Here is a 20,534-nt window from a genome sequence, read left to right on the forward strand (position 1 = left end):
TTCTTTTGCTTTTCAAGGACAGGAGCAAATGGGGGGGGGAGGGGTTTGTGCGGGGAGAAGGGTGCAACAATGAATGGAATCCCAAAATCTCTGTAGATGGTCATTGAAATGAAAAATAAACAACCTAAATTTAAAATTAAGAAAAAAAATCAGTAAGTTAGGGAAAATGGAATAAAGAACTGATGGGAGAAATAGAAACAAGTAGAAAATGGTCGGTTTTAATCTTACAGCCCTATCAATAACTTTAAATGCATTCTTCTTAATTCGTAGTAGGCTATCAGGTAGAATAGAAGGAAAGACTCAACCATATGCTGGGTATAAGAAACCCACCTTCAATACAATATATGAAAATGAAAAGATAAAAAAGATTTGCCAAACTTTGGTGAACATATTTGGGCATCTTGTAAAGAGGAGTCAGTCCTTGGAAAAAGGACATCATGTACTGGGAAAGGTAGAGGGTCAGTAAAAGAGCAGAAGACCCTCAAAAAGATGGATTAATGCAGTGATTGTAACAATGGGCTCAAATGTGTCTGAGATAATGAGGATGGTACAGGATAGGACAAGGTTCAGAGCCATTGTTTATATGGTTACTATAAGCTGTAGTTGACTAGTTGACTTAGCAGCACTTAACAGCACAACAACATTTTCTAATAATCCTCAATCTTCTATTGTAATCAACTCCTTTTTGAGTGTAGGCCCTGAACTTATGACAAAAGAAATACTATGCAGATGAATTAATCTAATAACTCAAGACTGGCTGGTGTTAGAAATCAGAGATTCAGTGTGTGAGAAGGATTCTTCACACATTTGTTGGTTTGAAGATGAAAAGTAACCTCTAAAGAAAGAGAAAAGCCTCAGACCAATAAGCAGCATGGAAACAGGGCCTGCCTGACCTATATCCAGAAGAAACTGAATTCTATCAAGCAATCTGAAAGACCTTGGAAGTGGGTTCTTGCCCATATCCTTCAGATAAGAACCAGCTCAGCCACAATCTCTCTACTGCAGTCTGTGTGACCTTAAGCAGAAAACACAGTCAAGTCTGCCTGCACTTGTGACCCAGAGAATTGATTAGAAAGTTATTTTGTAATTACCAGTGGGAAGAGACGGTTATTCAAGAGAGTATTTGCCAACTAGTTGGCATAGTGGGACATTAAATAAAGCAAAAGTAATAGACCTGTATAAGGACACTTCAGTACTGTTTTCTAGATAATTGATAGAAAAAAAATAAATCAATTTGAAAATTAGTAATGATTGAATCAAGAAAAAAAAATGATGTAGAAAATTTCAACAATACTGTCAACCAGATTGACTTAATTGGCATTTGTGGAGCACTTATCCTAATAGTAGCAGAATAAAAATTTTTTCCAAATGTACCAACATAGACCATATTCTAGGACATGAAACACATCTCAATTAAGTATAAAAAGGGATTCATGCCATACAAAGTATATTTGCTTACCACAGTGGAATAAATTAACAATGAAGATATCTAGAAAGTCTTCTGGCATCTGAAAACTAAAGAAAACATTCCTTTGCATTGTTGTTATGTGCCATCAAGTTGATTGTGACTCATAGTAACCCTGTGTACAAGAGCTCTAACCCTGCTCTATCCTGAGCCAACCTTATTGTCTCTTTCATCTACCCCCATTATCCCAGTAATTGAGTCAATCCATCTCATCCAGGTTCTTCCTCTCTTGCACTGTCCCTCCAATCTCCCAAGCATAATGTCCCTCTCCAAGGCCTGGTCCCTCCTTGCAACATGCCCACAATATGTCAAATGGTGCTTCAGAATCCTTGCCTCCAGGGAGCACCTTTGTTTTACCCTCTCTAGGACAAGATGTTTTTCTCCAATCAGAACATTTTAATTAAGACAGGCTAGGAGGAAGGATTGGCCATCCACTTCCTAAATAATAGGCCTTCAGAAATATTTGTGCATAGCTGCAATAAAAAAAATGATGAGAGAAATTAGGGAGAATTTTAATTAAAAGGAAATTATAACAAAATTATAAACATTTCTGAGATATAACTTACTATGTAGAGAGGAATGTTTAGCATTTAACACCTATGGAACAAGGTAGGTCTCATATATCATGACTTCAGATTCCAGCTTAATAAACTATAAAAAATAATGAATCAAACCTAATATAAACAAAAGAAAGGAAATAATAAAGATGTCATTAAATAGAAAAGAAATAGAAGGGAAAAAATCGAATGAAACTAAAAAGCTAGCTTCTTGTACAGATCATTATAATTGATAAATACTCTGATTAGAGAGGAAAAAAAGAAAAGTCACTTAACATCAGAAATAGAATAGACATCCATATGGAATCAACAAATTAAAAATTATAAAGGAATACTATGACCGTTATGCCAATAAATTAAAGAAATTAGAAGAGACATTTTTTTAAAAAAGATTCCAGATACCAAAGCTCATTTTAAAAGGATAGAGCACCTAAATAGTCTATGCCAATTAAAGAAATTGAATTTGGAAACTTTCCCACGAAGAAAATTTCAGAACTAGATGATAAATTCTGCCAAATATTTAAAGGGAAAAGAAAGCTGGTTCTAGAAAATTGAGAAGGTTTATTTCACTATTCATACTAAGAGATCACCATTATGATTTATAATATAAGAAAATGCTGAACAGTAGTTTTCATGAGCATGAATGCAAAACAGCTTAACAAAGTCTTAACAGTTTTATTTGCTAGAATCAAAGCTTATTTATGATAAACTATCAACAAACATAAGGAGATAAATGAAATTTCTTCATACTGTTACTGGGTTCATACAGAAAAAACCTACAGATGAAGTACTCAGTGATAAAATAGTGATTTGTTTCTCTAAGATCAAGAAAAAGGTTAAGAATGTTTGCTTTTTGTCATCAATGACTATTCTATATAGATACCCTAAGAAATCTACAAAAAAACTACTAGACTGAATAGCAGATATAAAATCAGTTAAAAATTGTTTCCCAGTAATCAGTTAAATTTAAACAGGGTTCTAGGGATTTCCATTGGTTTAGTGGTAAGAAGCTTTGCTGTCAACCCAGTGACACAAAGTTCAAACCTGCCTGCTGCTCCTCAGAAAAAGATGACCACTCTCTTCCCATTTGATTTACTCCTCTGAGTACTTGCTACAAAGTCGGCTGTGAGTTGATTGTAACTTTATGGTTCATAACAGCGACAGCTGATGTTTAGAACAATACACTGTTGTGTTCTAAATCTAACATTGGTAGAGTCTAGAAGGATGGACAGTCTCCTCCCCTGCAGTTTCCAACCTTTGAAAACCAGTGGATCACTAGAACTAATTTCCTTCTTGAAGGTAGTGAATTGTTAGGGTTTTTTGTTTTATTCCTTGATAGACAGTATATTGAATGAAGCAGTAAAATCACAAGAAGATGAAAGAAATAAAATCATTTTGGTTGACAGTGAACCATTTCAGAAAGTAACATATTACCAAGTATCAATCCTACTGAAGTTCAAGCTGAACTCAAGGCATAGGCAAAAAATAAGACCTCCAGAATTACTGGGATACTAATTGAGGTTTTTGTGAGCAAAACAGATGCAATGCTGGACATCCTCATCAATCTAGGCCAACAAATCTTGGAGACATCTACCTTGCCAGCTGACTGGAAGGGATCATATTATTCCCATTCAAAAAACCATGATTCAACAGAATGTGAATATTGTTGAGCAGTATCATTAATATCACATGTAAGTAAAATCAAAACTACTGGAACAATACATTGACAGGGAACCGCCAACTTCAAGTTGGGTAGAAGAGGCGGTGGTATGAGAGATTACATTTAGATGGATCTTGAGTAAAAGAGAATACCAGAAAGAGTTGACTTGTGTTCTATTCACTGTGCAAAGGTCTTTGACCATTTAGATCATAACAAATGTTGGCTAATGTTGAGAAGAATGGAAATCCCAGAACACTTAACTGTGCTCATATGAAGCCTCTATATAGTTGTCCAAACAGAGCAAGGGAACATACGTATTTTAAAATCAGGAAGGGTATGTACCTCAGGGTTGTATCCTTTCGACATACCAATTCAGTCTGTATATTAGTCAAATAATTCGAAAAAATGAGTCTATAAGAAGAAGAATGCAGTATAAGAATTGGTGGAAGACTTATCAGCAACCTATGTTATGCAGATGACCCGACCTAGCTTGTAGAAAATGAAGATGATCCTTCAATATTAATTATATCTCAGCATTAAGAAAATGAAAATCACCACCAATAGATGCGGAACAAAAAGCAACAAAATCATGGTAGAGGTTTAAAGATTGAAGTTATCAGTGATTTCATTTTACATGTCCATAGTCAAGGTTAGGTCCGAGTCATGGGTAGCAGCAGTCAGGAAATCAAGACTTTTTACATTGAGAAAATCTAGGAAGGAACTCTTTAAAGTTCCTTTTAAAGAGAAAGGATGTTATTTTAAAGACTAAAGTGTGCCTGACCCAAACCAGTGATATTTTCATGTGCTTTATATGCATGCAAAAGTTGGACAGTAAATAAGTCAGACTACGGAAGAATTTTGAATTGTGTTAGCAGAGAATATTGAATATACTAAGGACTGCCAAAGACAAGTCTGGTTTAGAGAAAGTGCAGGTAGGGTGCGCCTTAGAGGCAAGGATGGGGAAACTTTGTTTCACATACCTTAAAAATACTTTTAGGAGAAGCCAGTCCTTAGAAAAAAAGACACCATACTGGGAAAAATAGAGGGTCAGTGAAAAGAGGCAGATCCTCAAGGAAGTAAATTGACATAGTGACTACAGCAATGATCTTAAGCATGATGTAGATCAGGATGGCACAGTATGAGGCAAGGTTTCAATGTGTGCATGGCATCACTGTGAGCCATAGTTGACTCAGCAGCACTTAACTATAGTGTTCTAACAAATTTGAAATTTTCAAAACACATTAAGTCAACTTCAACTTATAGTGACTCTATGAACAACAAAATACTTTGCAATATATATACCAGACTATGACCATGATTCTATCCCACCTTAATTTAAAAATTATCTTAAGAACAAGTTTGAGGCACTTGAGATTTAATCTACTTTCTGAGCAAATTATTCGAGAAACTGGACTCTATGAAGAGGAATGTGGCATCAGGATTGGTGGGAGATGCATAAATAACATGCATTATGCAGATGGCACAAGCTTGCTTGCTGAAAGTGAGGAGGACTTAAAGCACTTGTTGCACAAGATCAAGGAATGCAGCCTCCGGTATGGATTGTGTGTCAATGTCAAGAAAACAAAGATTCTTACCAGTGGACCAAGAGGCAACCTTATGATGGATGGAGAAGAGATTGATACTGTCAACAACTTCATCTTACTTGGATCCACAATTAAGACCCTCAGTACCAGCAATCAGGAAATAAGGAGATGCATTGCACTGGGAAAATCTGCAGTTAGAGACCTCTCTAAGTTATTGAGGAGTAATAGTGCCAGTGAGGACTAAAGGACATCTGATTCAGGCCTTAGTCTTACCAATTACTTAATATGCATCTGAGAGAAAAAAAAATAAGAAAAAAAATGCGTCTGAGAGCTGGACAATGAATAAGGATGACAGACGAAGAATTGATGCCTTTGAGAAGTGATGTTGGAGAAGAGCACTGAACACCCCTTGGACAGCCAAAAGAATAAACAGATATGGCTTGGAGAGGGTGCAGCGGGAGTGTATTATGGAGGCAAAAATGACGAGGCTTCTCACATACTTTGGGCATATTGCTAGGAGGAGCTTTTCCTTAGAGAGGGACATGACAATAAGAAGGGTGGAGGGTCGTCAAAGGAGAGGAAGACCCTGACCACTTGGATTGACAAAGAGAATGCTGCAATGGGCTCTTCTGTGTCACAAAGTATGAGGATGGCACAGGATAGGACAAGGTTCAGATCTTTGTTTTGGGGGTTGCTATGAGTCATATTCAATACAATGTCTCCTAACAACAAAAATAATTACTTATTTATAGTGTAAAATTTAGTCGTTTTAAAATACTCATGAAATTGTACAGCCATAATTATTATCCCAGAACCTTCATCATCTTCCCACAAACAAAAACCAAAACTATGCCCATGTGAAGTCCCTTCCCATCACCCCAAGCCCTAGGAAACCTACTTTCTTCACTCTGTGCATCTGTCTGTTTTAGATATTTTGCTTATATGGAATCATACCACATCTGGCCTTTTAGACTGACTGCTTTCACTTTTCAGAGTTCATCTGTATTATTATGTGAACTAAAAGGAATTATCATTCCTTTTTACATCTGGGGTTTTTTTATTGTTTGTTTTTTAATTTATCAGTTGATATATAATAAGATTGTTTGGAATCCTTTTGCTAAAAAACATTAGTGTGTTGGTTTCTTTAATACTGAATTGTATAGTAACTTTATGTTTACCTTTTTTAAGACCACTCAGACTTATTTTCCAAAGATAATTGAACCGTTTTTCCTTTTCTTAAGACTTTATTTACATTTCTTCACATCCTTGCTAACACTTGCTATTCCCTCTTTGTGTGTCTATTTAACAAAAGCCTTTCTAGTGGGTATGAAGTATCTCATTGTGGTTTTAATTTGGATTTCTCAGAGGATTAGTTGATGCTAAGCATCTTTCTTTTGTACTTGTTTTCTTTTTGGAAAAACTTTTACCATTTTGTTCAAGTTTTAATTATATTCTTTAAATTACAGAGTTATAGTAATGATACAGTAATCAATGTAATTTGATGTTTGCATATTTTTATTGTTAGGTACTCCTGAGTTAAGTACAGCTCTTAGCAACCCTGTAAACAACAAATCTGAACTTTGCCCCATCCTTTGCCATCCTTACAATCTCTGACACACTTGAGCCCATTGCTACTCTGTCAGTCTACCTGATTGAGGGTCTTCCTCTACTTGACTGACCCTCCACCTTTCCAAACATGATGTCCCTCTCCAAGAAATAACCTCTCCTAGCAACGTGTGAAAGTATGAGAGGTGAAGCTTTCGTATTTGCCTCGAAGGAGCACTCTGGCTGCACTTTATCGAAGACATATTTGTCTGTTCTTTGACAATCCATGGAATATTCCGTATTCTCTCAAACAAAAACATTGTTCTTTTGCCATCCTTATTCACTACCCAGCTCTCAGATACACAGCAAGTGGCTGGAAAGACCATGGCCTGAATCAGGAATACTTTAGTCCTCAAGTTGATCTGACTGCTCAATAATTTGAAGACATTCCTGACTGCTGGTACTAAATGTATTGATTATGGATCGCACTAAGTGAAGTCTTGACAGTTTCAGGAATTTCTCCATCTATCAAAATGTTGCCTATCCTTTCAGTGGCAAAGATTTTTCTTGTTGATACTAATATGCAATCTGTGTTGAAGACTGCATTGTTTGACCTTCTGGAGCAAGCACTTCAAGTCCTCCTCACTTTCACCAAGCAAGGTTGTGTTATCTGCATAACGGAGGTTATTGATGCATGTTTCCCCAGTCTTGATGCCATATTCTTCTTCATAGATTCCAGCTTCTCAAATAATTTGCTCAGATATTTACATAGGGACAGACAGATCACTTGAACAGAATAGAGTGTTCAGAAATAGGTAAACATACCTGGTGAATTAATGTTAGAGGAAGATGATAGGACAGTTCACTGAAGAAAAGATCATTTTTACAAGATACAGTGCTTAAACATTTTTTATCAGGAATTTCTGGTGATGCAGTGCACAGAGAATTTTGCTCCTGGTCCAAAAGCCTCACTTATCTGACTGTTCTTATCCACTGGTTGTTGTGCAGGATAAAGGTGGGCAATCTGCTCCTGTGCAATTTACAACTCTGGGAACCCACTGGAAGCTCAGCTATGAGTCAGTTCCTGCTTGAGGGCAATAGGCTTTGAGGTTTTGAAAATAAAACAAACCCAGTAATAAACCTTAAGTCTTGTGCAAAGTTACTGAACCATATGAAAAAATTAAAAGTGAATAAGAGACCTTATTTTAAATATCATAGGTACAAGATAAGATAAATATTTACCCAGATTCTGGTTATTGTGAAGAACAGTATATAAGTAATTAGTTATGCTTCTTCCCCTTAAATTTATAATGGAAAGAGAATAAAATAGAATTAGATTTGAAAGATTTGAGTTAGAATTGCATCTCCACAGTTTTCTGTATATATGACCTTGGATGCAGGTTATTTAGCATCCTTGAGTCTGTTTACCAAGGGTTGCAGAGTGGATTATATTTGGGGTGGGGGGGGGGTGGGGGGGGGGGCGGGGGGGGGGATTGTGTACCAATGAAGGAGTTTTTCTTTTGCTTTTCAAGGAGAGGAGCGAACAGTGGGGGGAGGGGGGAGAAAAGTGCAACAAAGAATGAATGGAATTCCAAAATCTCTGTAGATGTTCATTGAAATTAAAAAAATGGACATAACGTACTTTATAGTGTCTTAAGATTAACTGAGATAACATGGTTTTCTATAGTAAAACTTTTCATAACCCACTACAGTATTTATAGACAGCTGACTAATAGCAACCCTTAAGGATAAGAACAGAGTTGTTACATACCGTCAAGTTGAAACTGATGCATAGCTGATCTCATGAGACCCCTATAAGGATTTCTGTAGGATTTCTGGTAGCCTAGTGGGTAAGGAGTTGAATTTTTCAACCCAAAGGCTAGCAGTTCATATCCACCAGCTGTTCCGTGGAAGAAAGATGGATAGCCTTCTCTAGGGCCATTTATAATCTCTGCAAACCCACTGTAGGGTTTCTAATAAGGCTATAAATCTCCCCCTCCCCCAATATGTGGAATGCTTCACAAATTTGCATGTCGTCTTTGTGCAGGGGCCATGCTAATCTTTTCTGTATCATTCCTATTTTAGTGTATGTGCTACTGAAGCAAGCACAGTAAGATTTTAAATCTTAATGTAAGCCAACTACCACATATTTTTCTCGAAGATTGGCAAGTGGTTCTAAAGTGCTGACCTTTTTGGTTTGTAGCCAAATACATTTGATCACCGCATTATCAGATTTCCTTGTAATATGTTCTTTATGCATTGCAATATTCTGTATTTTTTAATTGGATGAATTACTAAAAATCCCTGCATTTACTTTATAATCTAAACTAGATTACCTGGTTTAAAGAATCATTTGGAGGTTTCCTGATGTAATATGCTGTATGTCTTATATATGATGATTACTAAAGGCTTAAATGTGTGACTTTCTAAGAAAGCCTGGAACTTAAAAATTACAACTACAATTAACAAAAAATAGGCATAAAATTAATACCTAGTTTATATCTGTTACTGGCATTGTATTCTAAAATTCAAATTTTTGCCATTTCTGGTGGGTTTTTTTATTGTATTATTTTTATGTGTACCATCAAATCAGATCTGACTGGTACAGGAGGAGATTGCTCCCTCCTTCTCCAGCAGAGCATCTGGTAGATTTGAACCGCATACCTAATTTTTGCCATTTCTAATCTTTGTGAGACCTCATTTTAAAAACAGGTAATTTAATTCTGTAAGTACTGCTGAAACAAATAAACAAGGTGTTTTGTGTGGTGGGTTTTTTTTAGTATTTGTTCTTTATATTATTTTATGGTACTAGAACAATATGTTTACATTATTGCAATTCTTGCAATTTTGCTTCTCATGGTTTGTTAATTTAAGACTGTATACTTCAGTGAACTCTTTCTGTTTTTTACATTTTAGTCAATCCAGCAGTCAAGTAAAGGACCAGTTAACAGTCTCAGAGCTGTGATGTATAGATATTACTCGTGGTATTTCTTCGAAATCTCTGGCCTGCCCTATATAATTTTTTCTTAGTTTTAAGTACAGATTGAAAGTCTATCATAGGATTACACCTTCTTAACTCCTCCCTCTGTTTTCAGTCTTGGAAGAATCCAAGAGTCCATGAACCTTCTGGAATAATGAGTTCATTCACTAGATGTCTTATTATTTTTCCCATCATGACTGATGGCCCATATGCCTTAGACTCATTGAAAAAATTTACTAATTTCCTCAAAACTCCTGTTAGTTGATTAATGGCATACATTGAAACTTTGTAGAGTGACAGTTTGGAATACACAGGCTCAGGATTAAATTTCAGAGCTTTCTTCAGAATTCATTATTTTAAACATTTAAAGAAAATATGTGTTTTCTCATAGTTCAAAATATTTAGAAGCATGTACTATTGTTTCTTTTAATATATTGAGTTGATAAAGTTTTTGGGGTTTTTTTTCCAGATGGTGATGCACAATCACTTAAGGAGCACCTTATTGACGAATTGGATTACATATTGTTGCCAACTGAGGGCTGGAATAAACTTGTGAGCTGGTATACACTGATGGAAGGTCAGGAACCAATAGCACGAAAGGTACATTTCAGATCAACTAAATAACACCATTCTTTTTCTTCAGTGTCATTGTTACTCGGTGTTGCCAAGTTGGCTCTGTGGCATAGTGACACTTTGTATAACAGAACAAACTACTGCCCAATGTTGGATGCTCCTCACAATTGATGCTATGCTTGAGTTAATTTTTGAAGGCATTGTGTTTTCCATCTTACAGCAATTAACATTTATTGTTAATTCAGTGGATAGTAAAGATTTGCTACTTCTTTGCAAGAAAAAGGCTCTTACTCTATCTCTTGAATCAGAACCAATTCATAGCAGGCTTTAAGCAACTTACCAAGACTGGATGGGATAAAATTGACCTTCTTTCTTCTACTGAGAAATAGCTTTTGGGATAGCAGTGCAACTCCCTAGGCAACCAGAGCTCCTACAGTTACAGTACATTGTGCAATAAGCAGGCCAACAGCTAACATATGAAAAGGATTTACTAGTTACTAATAATGTCATAACAAACTGTGGCTGACTCTGAGAAGAATGGGAATCCCAGAACACTTGATCGTGCTAATGAGAAACCTATACTTGGACCAAGAGGCAGTCATCAGAACAGAGCAAGGAAACACTGCATGGTTCAAAATTGGAAAGGGCGTACGCCAGGGATGTGTCCTGTCTCCATATCTTTTCAACTTGTATGTACAACAGAGTATCCGGGAGGCTGGGCTCTGTAAGGAGAAATGTGGGGTCAAGATTGGTGAAAGATTTATCAGCAATCTGTGATATGCAGATGACACAACCCTGCTTGCTGAAACTGAGGAGGACCTGAAGCACTTGCTGCAGAGGGTTAAGGACTGCAGCCTCCAATATGGATTGAGGCTCAATGTAAAGAAGACGAAGATTCTCACCACTAGGCCAATTGGCAGCATCAGGATGGATGGTGAAGAGATTGAGATTGTTCACAGCTTCAGTTTGCTTGGCTCCACAGTCAACACTCTTGGCACCAGCAGCCAGGAAATTAGAAGATGCATTGCCATGGGAAAGTCTGCTGTTAGGGACCTCTCCAAAGTACTCAAGAGCAACAGTGTCTCTTTGGAGACTAAGGTGCATCTGATACAGGCCATGGTCTTTGCTATCACTTGTTATGCATCAGAGAGTTGGACAGTGACCAAGGAGGATAGAAGGAGAATTGATGCCTTTGAGCTGTTGTGCTGGAGAAGAGTATTGAGAATACCATGGACTGCTAGGAGAACAAACAGATTCGTCCTGGAAAGGGTCAAACCGGGCTGCTTCTTGGAGGCAAGGATTCTGAGGCTCCATCTGACATACTTTGGACATGTTGCAAGGAGGGACAGGTCCTTGGAGAGGGACATCATGCTTGGGAGGGTGGAGAGACAGCGCAGAAGGGGCAGGCCCTCTATGAGATGGATTGATTCAGTGACTGGGGTAATCGGGATAGGTCTGTTGGAGACAGTGCGATTGGCACAGGACAGAGCAGAGTTTAGGGCTGTTGTACGTAGGGTCGCTATGAGTCACAAGCAACTCAATGGCACATAACAACAACAATATGTGTAAGGAGCAAGGAAACACTGCATGGTTCAAAATAGGGAAGGTATGCTTCAGGGATGTGTCCTGTCTCCATACCTTTCAATCTCTATGCAGAACAGATTATCTGGGAGGCTGGGCTGTATGAGGAGAAGTGTGCCATCAGGATTGGAGGAAGATTCATCAACAATCTGCACTATGCAGATGAAACAACCCTGCTTATTGAAATTGAAGATGATGTGAAGCTCTTGTTGCAGACTACAACCTTCAATATAGATTGAAGCTCAACATCCAGAAAACAAAGATTCTCACTACTAGGCCAATCGGTAGCATCATGATAGATGGTGAAGAGATTGTTAACGGCTTTAGTTTTCTTGGCTCCACAATCAACACTCTTGGCACCAACAGACAAGAAATTTAAAGATGAATTGCATTGGGGAAGTCTGTTGTCAGATACCTCTCCAAAGTTCTGAAGGGCAATGATGCAAAGTGCGCCTAATCCAGGACATAGTCTTTGTATTTACTTGCTATGCATTAGAAAGCTGAACAGTGACTAGGGATGGTAGAAGGAGAATTGATGCCTTTGAGCTGTGGTGCTGGAGAACAGTATTGAATATACCATGGACTGCCAGGAGAACAAACAGGTTCATCCTAGAGAGGGTGAGATCAGGCTGCTCCTCGGAGGCAAGGATTCTGAAGCTTCGTCTGACATACTTTAGACACATTGCAAGGCGGGACTAGTCCTTAGAGAGGGACTTCAAGCTTGCAGGGTGGAGGGACAGCACAAAAGAAGAAGACCCTCGATGGGAAAATTGATTCAGTGACTGAGATATTGGGGGTAGATGTGTCAGAGACAGTAAGATTGGCACAGGATCGAGCAGGGTGTAAGGCTGTTGTACGTAGGGTCGCTATAATAGCACATAACGACAACAACAGGATACATTAAACTCTTTTCAAGGTGTCCTATTTGTGCATCTGTTAAGCACTTAGCTGTTAACTGAAAGGTTTGCAGTTCAGTTCCATCAAGTGTCTTTGTTGAAGAAAAGACCTGTTCCAGAAATATTACAGCCTAAAGAACGTTATATGGTAGTTCTCCTTTGCCACTTAGGGTCACTATGGCTTGGAATCAACCTGATAGCACCTAGCAACAACCTGTGTTGTAAGCACTTTACATACTATTTTAAACCTCATCAGAAAGGTAACCTGTTTTGAAGATGAGGAAATGAGAACAGAGAAGTAAGATGTTCAGGGGGTTTTTGCAGTGTCACATCATAATACAAACTTTGTCACCCTGGCCTAACTTGCTTTAGTTACTTCTGTGCTCCTCTTTTGATGAAACATTTAGAAAGTAATGAGGTAGCTAGAAATTGAAGTTTTACAATATAAAGTTTTAAAAAAGGGAATATTTTCATATCTTTAAAGTTTTAGGATTACCATCTTAAAACATTTAAAAAGATATGTCTTCAATTTTAAAAAAGCTATTTTGTTTATTAATGTAAGGGTCTTGCTATAATGGAAGAATATATTTATAGCTGATCAATCCACCATATATAAATATACTTGATAGTTTATTAAACTGAGATGAGGGAGCAGAAAGAGGGGAGAGAAGGAACAGAATTTTTCACTCTAATTGTTTCTTCACATACAAACAAATACTAAGTAGAATTAGTAAGCCAGGCCTTTTTTTTTTGTTAGTTGCCACATTATCAATTTGTATTTGTACTTTGATTTTTTTATTATTATTTATAAGAAAGAAATCCTGATGGTATAATGTGTTAGATGTTGGGCTTCTAACCAAAGGTCACTTGGTGGAATTCACCAGTTGCCCTGCAGAAGTAAAACATCGTTGTCTCCTATATGAAGGTTTTCCAGTGCAGGATTACTATGAGTTATACTCAACAGTGGTGGTGGTGTTTACCATCAAGGCAGAACTGACTGATGGCTGGTCTTTCAGCCAGTTTTCAGATACAATAAATGGCATAGGAGGAGATTTCCTGTCTTTCTCTCATGAAGCAGCTGGTGGGTTTCAACCATCTGCCTTTGAGTCAACAGCTCGATTCCTTTTGTCAATAAGATACACAAGAATAAAATGCAATAATGATATATTCTATTACATTCCCAACCCTGCAGTAACAGTAAAACATTTTGTGAATACATGCATAGGTAGATATGTTAGGTGAACATATGTATGGAATAGTATATATTTCTACTTAAGCTTTTGTATATGCTGCAGATATATCCAGTAGATAGTAGAGCCAATAAAGGGAAGAGCTATGGTGGCTTAGTGGGTAATTTGTAGCACTGCCAATTCAGACACAGGTGAATCCACCAGCTACTCCATAGGAGAAAATTTGGTAGTCTTTTACCATGGGATCTACAGCCTCTGAAAACTCAGAAGATCAACTGGGAGTCAGTTCCGACTCAACACAGTGAGTTGACATGGTTACCTTCTTGTCTGTCTTAACTACTAATTATTCTCATCCTGAATCTGGAGACTAGGTCTAATTTATATGTGCATGGTCAGTACTAAGCATAGCTACATGCCCAGTAGTAAATGAGCTCCTAAAAAGTAGCAAATTTATTAAACCTGGTATTTAAAAATTTATTTATACACTAGATTTGCTGTTTTCATATGCTATCGTGTCAGAAATTAATCATAGCTGACTTTCTAGCAGATTTCTAATAATTACATGGAAGGAGATTATTTATCTTTCTCCTGTAGAGCAATTTTATTGTTGTTGTTGCTGCTGCCGTTATGTGCCGTCAAGTACCCTGCAACTCACAGCGACCCTGTGTATAACAGCTCTGAACCCTACTCTGTCTTGAACTAACCTCATTTTCCCTGGCATACCTACCCTTAGTTATCCCAGTCACTGAATCCAGTCCATTTCATCCAGGGCCTTCATCTCTTTCGCTGTCCCTCCACCCTTCCAAGCATGATGTCCTCCAAGAACTGGTGCCTCTTTGCAACATGCCTAAAGTATGTCAGAAGGAGCTTCAGAATCCTTGCCTCCAAGGAGCAGCCTGGTTTCATCCTCTCTAGGATGAACCTATTTGTTCTCCTAGCAGTTCATGGTATATTCAGTACTCTTCTCTAGCACCAAAGCTCAAAGGCATCAATTCTTCTAACATCTCTAGTCGTTGTCCAGCTTTCTGATGCATAGCAAGTAATTGTGAAGACCATGACCAGGATCAGGTGCACTTTAGTCATAGAGCAGTAGTAGGTGGGGTTAAATTGATGTCTGCCTGTGGGTTGTCAGTGCAGCTCCTTACCACAAAATCCACCAGAGCTTCCTAGTAGCAGATTGAGTTAGATACTACTTTTGGGTTTGTTGTGGGTTTTTTTTCCAATAGATATAAGGAAAACTTAGAATGAATCAACATTCCTGTGTTTATACACAGGTATAAAGCACAGAATACATTTCTCATGATTTTGTAAAAAAGTACAAATTCTATTTTTATTCTCTCTGAATTATTTCACCAGCTTGGCGTTTTTTTTATTATTATTTATTAATGAAAATATTTTAACCTAGTTTCAAAATTAAGTTTCAAAATTTGGTCAAGGAACCTCTGGTTTAACTGCCTTTTTTTAACTCAGAAACTTGAGATTTATTCCTGAATAAGAAACTTTATGGAAACAGATAATATAATAATACTGGTTCATAACTATACCAGTTATCTGGCTCCACAATACTGTTGTAGTCACACTGTAAACATGCATATTGTATGATCTGATCTAATACAAATAACTTAAATACAAACTAATGTATTAGATATAATTGTTGTTATGTGCCATTGAGTCACCTGTGACTCATAGTGACCCTATGTATAATAGCTCTGAAACCTTCGCTATCCTGAGCCACTCATCATATCTGACAGACCTAATCCCATTTCTCCAGTCACTGAGTCAGTCCATCTCTTCCTGAATCTCCCTCTCCTGCCCTGTCCCTCCACCCTTCGAAGCATGATGTCCTTCTCCAAGAACTAGTCTCTTCTGGCCATGTGCCCAAAGTATATGAGACAGAGCTTCAACATCTTTGCCTTCAGGGCGCAGCCTGTTTGTTCTCCTGGCAGTCCATGGTATGTATATTCAACACTCTTCTCCAGCACCACAACTCAAAGGCATCAACCCTTCCATCATTCTTAGTTATTGTACAGCTCTTGGATGCATAACAAGTAATTGCAAAGACTGTGGGCTGGATTAGGTGCACCTTAGTCTCTAGACTGACACTGTTTTTCTTCAATACTCTAGAGAGGTCCCAACTACAAACTTACCCAGTGCAATTTGTCTTTTGATTTCCTGACTGCTGTTGCCAAGCATGTTGATTGTGGAACCAAGCAAGCTGAAGTTATCAATAATCTCAATCTCAGTAGAAATATAGTATATTCTGTCTTCAATAGAAATATCGTAGGAGGCTATAAATAGCAAGGATGGAGATCTTTCTCCTGTAGGGCTGCTGCTGGATTCCAGTGTCTGAGGGGCTCCACCATTCGGTAGCAGCATAAATCTCCACATTCTACCTTGTAAGTAGTGATAATGAAGTTTTGGGCACTGTAGAATCTTCTTGGAGAAAAGCAAAAAAAGTGAAAATTCGTGAACTTAAAGTATGAATTTTATTGTTTTAAAGGATTTTACGATTGTCTGGTAGGAAGTTGTTAGAATTATGAAAGTTGAGTCTTGTTTTTATTAAAAGTATGCTTATTTAGAAAATAAATACCTCAGTATGGATAATAATGATTACTTGTGATTGCTGTGATACTGAATTGTGTGTGAGGTGCCATAATGGTTACCCGTGATGGACAGGGCTTGGGAGGGCTCCCAGATTAAGACAGATTGGCAACCACTTCTTAAATAGCAGGCCTTTTAAAACCCTATAAACATTCGAGAAACAGCGATAGTTACAGAACAGATTTCCAGTCTTTTGTTCATGGGGTTGTTATGAGATATACTCAACTTGATGCCATTTAACAATGACAACATGCATAATAATCGTAACAAATTTTGGATAACTTTGAGAAAACCAGGAATCCCAGAACGTTTAATATATAGATCAATAAGCAGTTGTCTAAACAGAACACAGGAGCAATGCATAGTTTAAAAATCAGGAAAGATGTGCATCAGTCAGGGTTGTATCATTTTTCCATACCTGCTTATTATATGCTGACAAATTATTCGAGAAACTGGACTGTGTGAAGAAGAAGAATATATCTTCAAGATTGGAAAAAAACTCATCAGAAGTCTGGTTTATGCAGATGGCACAACCTGCTTATAGAAAGTAAAGAAGGCTTGAAGCACATATTGCAGAAGATCAAAGACTAAAGCCTTCAGTATAGACTACATTAAGTAAACAGAAATCCTCACCACTGGGCCAGTAGGCAACATCATGATAAATGGAGAAAAAAATACTAAAATTGTTAACTATTTCTTTTTTTTGAACAGTGGTCAACAATTTTTATTCAGGCAATGAAACATGGAAAAAATATATTAGTAATCATTATAATAATTTCATTTGTGTGAGTGTAACTTTTACAAATATTTACCTGACATATAAAAAGGGGAATTATTGTGCATATAAAATCTATGAAGACGATTCTTCCCCGACAGTTCTGACAGCAGCAGTCAGCTGGCGCCGCTCCTCCAGTCCAGGGGCCCCTCACGTGCCTCATGGCACTCGTGGGGATGCAGGGGGAGCAGATGTGCAGTTCACATGACTTATTGGCACATTAGTACATATGGGACATCTAGTGGCAAGCACACACTTGCTAAGAGCAACACTGAAAAGCTTACTGCTACCTCTGAGGTTTAAAAGAAACGTCTGATCCCATCCTAGGGGTGTGGAGGAGCGAGGCTGAGCTGGGGTTTGATAACCTGAAGGCTGGACTGTGGGTTGTTCTAGGATTCACGTTTCTTCTTTGTTAGGACCATTTGAAAAACAGTTCATGACCACAGAATATCACTTAGCGATATGACTTGAAAATACTTTTTTGGAGTGTATTTCAGATGCCTCTGGAAGGCAGCAAGGGTTGAGAAATGGCATCTTTATAGCCCTAAAATGCAGAGTTAATACAGGGAAGGGTCAGGCCACACCCCGGCTCCTAGCCTGGCTTTCTCCATTCGAGTTAAAGCATTACACAGATTGCCACAGGCCAGCATCGCACGTAAAACTATAACCAAAATATATATTTATATATATAATAGCTGTAACCATATTATAGTTAATAAAGTTCATTCCTTAGGAATCTTGTTTGTCCAAATCTAACTGCATGCTAAGAGGCACAGAAACGGATTGTATTTGGACGAATAAACTATGGAAAGTGCAATCTTTAGTCTCCAGGATGCAAGTTCTGGCACTAGGGAGTGAGTGGGTCTTTGCTGGAGAAAGCTGCCGTGTGGCTCGTACTCCAGAGAAGATCTCCTCAGAGAAGTCTTTGACAGAAGATCTTCCTTTTTTACTATGTGAGAGACTCAGGGACTGAATGGTGAATTCCCCCCCCCACACACTGCTACTATTGTGACTCTGTTAACTATTTCTTGTTACTTGAATCCACCATCAGTACCCACAAGAGTAGCAGTTACAAAATTAAAAGTTGTGCTACCAAACAAAAAAGTTGTGCTACTTTAAGAAAAAATATATTGTCAGGGAGTCAGTTTAACGACTAAATGTGTGTGATCCAAGCCATGGTATTTTCAGTTTATTCCTGTGCATCAGGAAGTTGGATGGTGAATACAGATGACAAAGAATTGATGTCTTTGATTTGTGGTGTTGATGGTGAATGGTACTGAATATTTCATGGACTGCCAAAAGAGCAAACAAGTCTCTCTGCTTTGGAAGACATGCAATGAGGGTGCCCTTTTGAAGCAAGGATGGGGAAACTCATCTTAGGTATTTTGAGCCTGTTAACATAAAACATCCTTAGGGAAAAGTCATCATACTGAGAAAGGGGGAGGGTCAGGAAAAGAAGAAGACCCTAAACAAGATAAAGTGACACAAAGACTTTAACAATGGCTGGAGAATGTGGGAGATCCATGAGGATGATGCAGGATAAGGCAAGGTTTAGGTGTATTTTGTCATATGATCACTGTGAAGTGTAGCTGACCTGAAGGCATATAACAATGAAAATCAAAATGCATAATAAGAGAAAGAACCTTGATAATGTGGTGATTAGGGCTGCTAATTTTAAGGTCTGTGCTTCAAACCTACCACATGCACCACAATAAGAAAATGTGGCAGTCTGCTTCCCTGAAGATTTACAACTTGGGAAACTATGGGACTCTTCTACTATACCAGAAAGTTTAATCTACTTGACTGCAGTGAATTTGTTTTTTTTTTTCCCTCAATGTATAATATTTATTACTTTATTGTTACTTTTTTAATTTCCCTTTTCCCTCATAAAATTTAAAGAATATCTCAGCAGCAGATCGGTTTGATTTCTTAAATGCTGCTACCATAAATGTTAATTATGGATTTACAATTAAAATGAAATCACTGTCAAATCAGTGGAATGTGAAAAAATATTTTTTCTTAAAAATATTTTGAATAGACTTCTATAGGTAAGAAAATGGAAATTCTAAATGATGTTGCTATTGTTGTTATGTACCATTGAGTTGGCTGACCCACCAGCAGATGAATTTGAACAGCATGCCCTTGGGATTAAAATGCAGCTCCTTAATACTAGGCCACCGGTATAAAAAGCAAAAATGTCACTCTATAGACTTAAGGTACACCTGACACAAGCCATGTGCTTCACATGCACGTGAAAATTGGACAACAAATAAGGATAATTGTAGATGAACTGATGCCTTTGAATTGTGATTTTAGCAAAAAATATTAAATATTCATGTTATCCCAAAAGAACAAACAAATCTGCCTTGAAATGAGTACAGTCAGAGTGTTCTTTGAAGATTAGGATAGTGAAACTTTTTCTCATTATGCTTTGGGCTTATTATCTGTTAGGAAGGACCAATTCCTAGAAAAGGAAAAATCCCTTTCCAGAAAAATTGAGGGTCCATGAAGGAGAAAAAAGATACTCAAGGAGATATTTTAACACACTGACTGAAAGAGTGAGATCTTGAGCATTATCAGTGATGGTGAGCATGGTGCAGGATCAGGGCAGATTTCAGTCTGTTGTACGTAGGGTCATAACAAATCAACAGTACAAGAAACCCAAGGGGACCAACCCTGTCATGGGCTTGGAAGGCTTAACATTGTGAAAATGGCAGTATCTCCAGAAGTCAGCTGCAAATACACTGCAGTCCAGAGTGTCATCATTTTTTTAAAAGATGGGAAAAGTAACCACCCACTTACATGGAGAGGAAAAAGACCCTGAATACTGAAGAAGAAAAAAGAGAAGGCCTACACGTTTTATCTTAAAACCTACTACAAGACAATAGTAATCAAAGCAGCTTGCTACTGGTACATCTCCAGATACATACATTAATAGAATTAAATTGAGAACCTAGAAGTGAATCAATCCATCAACCTATAGGCAACTGTTTTTGACAAAAAGATAAACCTGTTCTGTCGGGGGAAAGACAGTGTTTAACAAATGATGTTGCAGAAAACAGAAACAAGATCCATACTTCATATCATATTAAAAAATGGACTACATGCACACCCATGTTTAAAAAAACAATCCAAAACAATGCAGAGAAAACAAATGAAGCATTAGA

At 37.6% G+C, this 20,534-nt stretch overlaps 1 protein-coding gene across 2 annotated transcripts in view; it reads left to right on the plus strand.

Moving 5' to 3' along the window:
* Positions 1 to 20,534, plus strand: part of USP15 (ubiquitin specific peptidase 15) — a 199,220-nt gene that overhangs the window by 56,287 nt on the left and 122,399 nt on the right. For both annotated transcript variants that reach the window (XM_006886038.1, XM_006886039.1), the window contains exon 3: positions 10,221 to 10,351. In XM_006886038.1, coding sequence (XP_006886100.1) covers positions 10,221 to 10,351 — 131 coding nt within the window. The remainder of the gene's footprint in view (positions 1 to 10,220; positions 10,352 to 20,534) is intronic.

The sequence above is a fragment of the Elephantulus edwardii genome, unplaced genomic scaffold (assembly GCF_000299155.1).
Source record: "Elephantulus edwardii isolate Elephantulus edwardi_28Jun2011 unplaced genomic scaffold, EleEdw1.0 scaffold00047, whole genome shotgun sequence".
Classification (NCBI taxonomy): Eukaryota; Metazoa; Chordata; class Mammalia; order Macroscelidea; family Macroscelididae; genus Elephantulus; species Elephantulus edwardii.